This window comes from Parus major, unplaced genomic scaffold (genome assembly GCF_001522545.3).
Source record: "Parus major isolate Abel unplaced genomic scaffold, Parus_major1.1 Scaffold1165, whole genome shotgun sequence".
Lineage (NCBI taxonomy): Eukaryota > Metazoa > Chordata > Aves > Passeriformes > Paridae > Parus > Parus major.
Window position 1 is genome coordinate 1 of NW_015380025.1, and position 6,926 is coordinate 6,926.

Consider the following 6,926-nt stretch of genomic DNA (forward strand, 5'->3'; position numbering starts at 1 on the left):
GGGAGGGTGGGGCTCACCTGCCGGGGCCACCCGGAGGATTTCCCACTCCTTGGAGTCGTTGGGGTCCGGGACCCCCAAATCCTCCTCGGGCTCCAGGCGGGAAATGATGTTGGGCTTGGGAATGGGGAAATCTGGAGCCGGGAAAGGGAAATCAAAATCAAAATCAAATTGAAAATAAAAATTGAAAATAAAAATAAAAATAAAAAAGAGAAAAAAATTGAAAATAAAAGTCGAAAATAAAAATAAAAATAAGAATAAAAATAAGAAAAAGGTAAAAATAAGAATAGAAATAAGGATAAAAATAAGAATAAAAATAAGAAAAAATAAAGAGAAGAATAAGAATAAGAACAAGAACAAGAATGAAAATAAGAAAAAATAAAAATAAAGATACGAATCAAAGTAAAAATGAAAATAGAAATGAAAATAAAAATAAGAATAAAAAAATAAATAAGAAAATAAAGAAGAATAAAAATAAGAATAAAAGTAAAAAGCAGAAGGGAAAGAAAAGAAAAAGGAAAAAAAAAAGGAAAACAAAGAGAAAAAGAAAAAGAAAAAAACAAATTAAAAGAAAATATTGTAAAGTAAAATAATAAACCAAATTATAAATACAATCAAATAGAAATGAGAAATTAAATTAAAATAACAAAACATAATAAATATAAAGAAAACAAAATAAATAGAAAAGGAATTGAAAATAAAATGAGAAATTAAATAGAAATTAAGTTAAAAACAAGGGAATAAATTAAAATAAAATAGAGAAATGAAATAAAATAAATAGAAAAAATAAAGTAAGAAAATAAATAAAAAATAAAATTAAATTTAAAAAAATAAAATAAAGTAAAATAAAATAAAGTAAAATAAAATAAAATAAAATAAAATAAAATAAAATAAAATAAAATAAAATAAAATAAAATAAAATAAAACAGACAAAACCAGGTCCATTAGAACTCAATTTCCATTCAAATTCCATTTAAAATCTCAATTTTAAATTCCATTTAAAATCTCAACGCGGCGGTGCCGGATTTGATCCCGATTTTATTTTTTGGGAGCCGATTTTGGGGAGGGAGGGAGGGGATTTGGAGCTGATTTGGAGCCGATTTTTGGGCTGATTTGGGGCTGATTTTGAGCTCATTTAGTGCAGATTTCTGATCGATTTTGGGGCTGATTTAGAGCTGATTTTGGGCTGATTTAGGATCAGTTTTTGGCCTGATTTTGGGCTGATTTTGAACTCATTTAATGCAGATTTCGGATCGATTTTTGGGCTGATTTTGGGCTGATTTGGGACCAATTTGGAGCTGATTTTGGGGCCGATTTTGGGGCTTTTTGGCTGATTTTGATGATGATTTGGAGCTCATTTGGGGCTGAATTTTGGGACTGATTTGGTGCTAATTTGGGGCTGATTTTGAGCTCATTTACTGCAGATTTCGGATCAATTTTTGGGCTGATTTGGGGCCGATTTTTGAGCTGATTTAGGATCAATTTTGGGCTCATTTTGGGATGATTTGGGATCAATTTTTGGGCTCATTTTGGGATGATTTGGGATCAATTTTTGGGCTCATTTTGGGCTGATTTGGGGCCGATTTTGAGCTGATTTAGGATCAATTTTTGGGCTCATTTTGGGCCAATTTTGGGCTGCTTTAGGATCAATTTTGGGCCGATTTTGGTGCTCACCCAGCAGCATCAGGGACTCGTAGCTCTCCTGCATGGTGCCGGTACCGGCTCCGCTCCCGGTTCCGTTCCCGGTTCCTCTCCCGGTCCCGGTTCCGCCGGGCTCGGTTCGGGCCCCCCCCGGTTCCGGAGCCGCTCGGGGGCCCCGGGGCTGCCCCGGTTCCGTTCCCGGTTCCTCTCCCGGTTCTGTTCCCGGTCCCGGTCCCGGTCCCGGTTCGGGCCCCCCGGGGTCCCCCCGGTTCCGGAGCCGCTCGGGGGCCCCGGGGCTGCCCCGGTTCCGCTCCCGGAGGCTCCGCCCGGGCCGGATGGAGCCGCCGCCGCTGACCCGGGAAGTTCCGCCCCCGCCGGCGGCCGCGGCCCCTCCTCTTCCTCTTCATCATCATCCTCATCATCATCATCATCATCATCTTCTCCTTCTCCTCCTCTTCATTATCGTCATCTTCATCTTCATCCTGTTCTCCTCATCATCATCTTCATCTCCTCCTCCCCTTCCTCTTCATCTTCATCATCCTCATCCTGCTCTCCTCCTCCTTCTTCCCCTCTTCGTCATCATCATCATCCTCATCATCATCATCTTCTCCTTCTCCTCCTCTTCATCTTCATCATCTTCATCTTCTCCTCCTCTTCCTCTTCATCATCATCATCATCATCTTCTCCTCCTCCTCTTCATCATCTTCATCTTCATCCTGCTCTCCTCCTCCCCCTCTTCCTCATCATCATCATCATCATCTTCTCCTTCTCCTCTTCCCCCTCTTCCTCATCATCTTCATCTTCTCCTTCTCCTCCTCTTCCACTTCATCATCATCCTCATCATCATCATCTTCTCCTCCTCTTCCTCTTCATCATCATCATCTTCATCTTCTCCTTCTCCTACTCTTCCTCTTCATCATCCTCATCCTGTTCTCCTTCTCCTCCTCATCTTCATCTCCTCCTCCCCTTCCTCTTCATCCTCATCCTGCTCTCCTCCTCCTCCTCCTCCTTCTTCCCCTCTTTGTCATCATCATCATCCTCATCTTCATCCTGCTCTCCTCCTTTTCCTCCTCGTCTTCCTCATCATCTTCTCCTTCTCTTCCTCTTCATCATCTTCATCCTGTTCTCCTCCTTCTCCTTCTCCTCTTCCTCATCATCATCTTCATCCTCATCCTGTTCTCCTCATCATCATCTTCATCTCCTCCTCCCCTTCCTCTTCATCCTCATCCTCATCCTGCTCTTCATCTCCTCCTCCTTCTTCCCCTCTTCCTCATCACCATCATCTTCATCTTCATCCTGCTCTTCTCCTCCTCCTCATCTTCCTCTCCTCCTTCTCCTCATCCTCATCCTCCTCATCTTCATCCTCATGCTGCTCTTCTCCTCCTCATCTTCATCCTCATCTTTACCTTCTCTTCCTCCTTCTCCTCATCATCATCATCTTCATCCTGCTCTTCTGCGCCTCCTCATCTTTATCTCCTCCTCCTCTTCATCATCTTCATCCTCATCTTCATCCTCCTCATTTTCATCCTCCTCCCGTTCTCCATCTTCATCCTCAGACAGCTTTTCTCCTCCTCCTCCTCCTCATCTTCATCCCCATCCTGCTCTCCTCCTCCTGGTCTTTCTCATCATCATCTTCTTCTCCTCCTGATCTTCATCTTCTTCTCCTCCTCATCCTCATCTGCTCCTCATCATCATCATCTTCATCCTCATCCTGCTCTTCTCCTCCTCCTCATCTTCATCCTCATCTTCATCCTCCTCCCATTCTCCATCTTCATCCTCAGACAGCTTTTCTCCTCCTCCTCCTCCTCCTCTTCACCTTCCTCTTCTCCTCCTCCTCTTCTTCATCCCCATCCTGCTCTCCTCTTCCTCATCTTCATCCTCCTCTTCATCCCCACCCCGCTCTCCTCCTCCTCATCTTCATCGTCATCCTCTTCTTCATCCCCATCCCTTCCTCCTCCTCTTCTTCATCCTCCTCTTCCTCATCCCCATCTTCGTCTCTTCTTCTTCATCCCCATCCTGCTCTCCTCCTCCTCTTCCTCATCCTCATCCTCCTCTTCTTCACCCCCATCCCTTCCCCCTTCCTCCTCCTCATCTTCATCCTCCTCTTCCTCATCCCCATCCTCATCCTCCTCTTCTTCATCCCCATCCCTTCCCCCTCCTCCTCATCTTTGTCCTCATCTTCATCCCCACCCCGCTCTCCTCTTCCTCCTCATCTTCATCCTCCTCTTCCTCATCCCCATTCTCTTCTTCTTCATCCCCATCCCACTTTTCTCCTCCTCTTCCTCATCCTCCTCTCCTTCATCCCCATCCCTTCCCCCTCCTCCTCCTCATCTTCATCCTCCTCATCTTCATCCCCACCCCGCTCTCCTCTTCCTCCTCATCTTCATCCTCCTCATCCTCCTCATCTTCATCCCCATCCCTTCCTCCTCCTCCTCCTCCGGGCAGCTCCGAGCGGGGCACGAGGGAAGCACAAAAGGCGTTGAAGGCCCAAAGAAATGAAAAACGAGGAAGAGGAAGAAGAGAAAGAAGAGGAAGAGGAGGAAGAAGAGGAAGAAGAGGAAGAAGAGGAATCCGAACCCTCAAAATGCCGGCGGCGGCCATGAGGCCGCCAGGCGGGAAATCTCCCCTCAGCGCGGCGCTGGCCAATCAGCGCGCCGCTACGACGAGTGGCGGCCGATTCAACCAATCAGAGCGAGCGCTGGGGTTCGGGCGGGAAAAACCAACCAATGGCAGCGATTGGAGGGCGGGGCCGCGCTGTGGGTGTATAAAGGGGGTCTCTGAGGGGGAGAGGGGCTTGCCTCAAAATGGTGGGGGAGGAATGGGCCAGGAATGGCCGGGAATGGTCTGGGAAGGTCGGGAATGGCTCAGGAATGGCTCGGGAATGGCTCGGGCCGGGCAGGAGGCCAAGGAACCGCCGCGGGTGAGTCGGGGATGGAGCAGGGACTCCCCACAGCCGGGGCAGGACTCGGGAATGCCCTGGAGCCCGCGGGGAAGGCCCCGGAGCGGCCTGGAAGCGGCTCCTGGCGGGAATCCCGGCCTGATCCCCCTGAGGGGATTCACAAAATTCCAGCGTTTCCCGGTGGAATTCCTCCTCCTCCCCGGAATTCCCACCCGGGCTGGAGCCGGTTTAATGGGGTTTAATCGCTGGATGGAGCCCCGAGAGCTCCTTTGGAGCTGTTCCGCCTTCGCCAGGTTCTCCCCCCACCACCAAAAAAAAGCCGATTTTAAGCCCAAAAGGGACTTGGTGAACGCCTGGATTTTGGGGTGAAATTCAGATGGATGCGGCAGCGAAACAAACCTGGAATTCGGGGGAGAATCCCCCTTTTTTCACCTTTTATTCTGGAAACTTCCTGCCCCATTTGAGCCGCTTTAACCTTGTGAGTGCCAAATCCACCCTGAATCCACCCCAAATTCCCCAAATTCAGGCTCAAAGGAGACTTTTAAAACACCGAAATTTAAGGATGAAACTGATGGGAGCAGGATTGATGCAAACCTGGAATTTGGGGGAGAATCCCCCAGTTTTCACTTTTTATTCTGGAAACTTCCTGCCCCATTTGAGCCGCTTTAACCCCTTGAGTTCCAAATCCACCCCAAAACTCCCCGGATCCTCCCCAAAACCCCCAAATTCAGGCTCAAAGGAGACTTCTAAAACACCGAAATTTAAAGACGAAACCGACGCGAGCGGCAGCGATGCAAACCTGGAATTCTGGGGCGAAATCCCCATTTTCCACTTTTTATTCTGCAAAACCCCCAATTTCACCCCCAAAAACGCCCAAACCCCCCCAAAATCAGCTCCAGGAGGGGTCGTACCCCGTCCAGTCCGAGGGCGGCGCCAGGAAGACGCGGCGTCCCCGGCACACGACGCTGACGACGCCGCGGTAGCCGGCGCGGGGGACGCCGGATTTGAGGTCGTCCATCAAACCCAAAGCTTTGGCCAAAACCTTGAAGGAATCTCGGCCTCGATATTGGAGCCTGACCGGCCCCGAATCCCTCCCCGCTCCTTTCTGGAGCTCCTCCAGTTGGATTTCGGGAGCGGAATAAACCTGCTGGATGAAGAAACGTTCGTACTCGTCCTTTTTGAGGTAAGAAAGGTCCATTTGGGTGAAAGGCACGAAGCGGTCGTTGAGTTTGATGAACTTCAGGTACTGATCGAAGAACTGCCCGTGGCTGACGCCCTTGCGGCCGAAGGTCATCGTCCTGGACACTTCCGGCCGGACGCAGGAGCGGCCGCGCCGCTGCTCCGGCTGCCTCATCCAATCGTCCCAAAACGCCGCCGGCCATTTGGGCTCCAGCTCTTCCCAAAGTTCCGCCAGCAACAACCAACCCAAGCCGGGGAAGAAATCGGTGCGGTACAGCAGCTCGGCGCGCGCCGCGTCCACCAGGCCCTCGCGGCCGTTGTCGTTCCACGCCGAGGCGCACCAGAGCGTGGGGTCCCCCCGGAGGAGCGGCAGAACCGCCTGGAAATACTCGAAGAAATCCGGCGCCACCTCCAGGTCGTCCTCCACCACGATGGCGGCGCGGTAGCGGAAGGTGCGGAACACCTGGCCCAGCGCCCAGCGGTAGTGCCGGGAGATCCGGTAATAACCCTGGAACTTGCGGTGCTCCGGCGGCACCGGCACGTCCGAGAGGTCGGGCTGGCGGATGTGAGCCACGGCGCGGCCGTAGGAGGCGATGACCGCCGCCGTCTCGGCGTGGCCGCAGTCCTGAGAGACGATGACCGGGAAGCGGCGGGCGCTGGGGCGGTAGAGCAGGATTTTATCCAGGCAGCGCCGGACGGAGCTGCGGTCGCAGGCCAGGACCAGCACCGGGATCACCGGGAGCTCCGGATCCGGCGCCGGGGTGGAGATTTGGGGCGGTTTGGGGGTTTTTTGGCGGCGGAGGCGGGAGGAGAGTTGGATTTGGAGGAGGAGCTGGCGCTGGAGGCGGAGCTCGGACTCGGCGTCCTGGGCCAGGCGGAGGAGCTGCGCCGGGAGGTGCCGGGAATTTTCCGGAATGTCCGGAGGGGCCGGGAAGGAGGCGGGGCGGCTCCAGAGGAAGAGGAGGAGGAGGCAGTTCCAGGCGAGGAAGAGCGCGGCCCCGGCCAGAGCAAGGGTGGTCTTCTTGAGCATCCTTCACATGGGGCTGGGGAGGAGGAGGAGAAAGGGTTAAAAATGGGGGGAAAACGGGGGAAATTGGGAAAAAATGGGGGAAAAAAATGGGGGAAAATGGGAAAAACAGCTGGAAAATGGGGGAAAAACAGCTGGAAAATGGGGATAAAGCGGCTCAAATGGGGCAGGAATTTTCCAGAA

At 51.0% G+C, this 6,926-nt stretch overlaps 2 protein-coding genes across 2 annotated transcripts; both read right to left on the reverse strand.

Moving 5' to 3' along the window:
- Positions 1–17: 17 nt before the first annotated feature.
- On the reverse strand, positions 18–2,089 carry LOC117243842 (collagen alpha-1(III) chain-like; the record flags this gene model as incomplete). Its single annotated transcript, XM_033511813.1, has 2 exons — positions 1,672–2,089; positions 18–131 (listed from the first exon to the last, which is right to left on the reverse strand). Coding segments are annotated over exons 1-2 (518 nt in total), but the record flags the coding sequence as incomplete, so codon positions are not given.
- A 3,043-nt stretch (positions 2,090–5,132) lies between these two features.
- Positions 5,133–6,785, reverse strand: MGAT1 (alpha-1,3-mannosyl-glycoprotein 2-beta-N-acetylglucosaminyltransferase). Its single transcript, XM_015616900.3, has one exon. It carries the CDS (start codon positions 6,744–6,746, stop codon positions 5,427–5,429), a length of 1,320 nt encoding a protein of 439 aa, XP_015472386.1. The 5' UTR covers positions 6,747–6,785; the 3' UTR covers positions 5,133–5,426.
- Between the last annotated feature and the right edge of the window lie 141 nt (positions 6,786–6,926).

What these genes read in the sequence shown, in the direction of transcription:
- MGAT1 (XM_015616900.3), bottom strand. Translation starts at nt 6,746, where the DNA reads ATGCTCAAGAAGACCACCCTTGCTCTGGCCGGGGCCGCGCTCTTCCTC.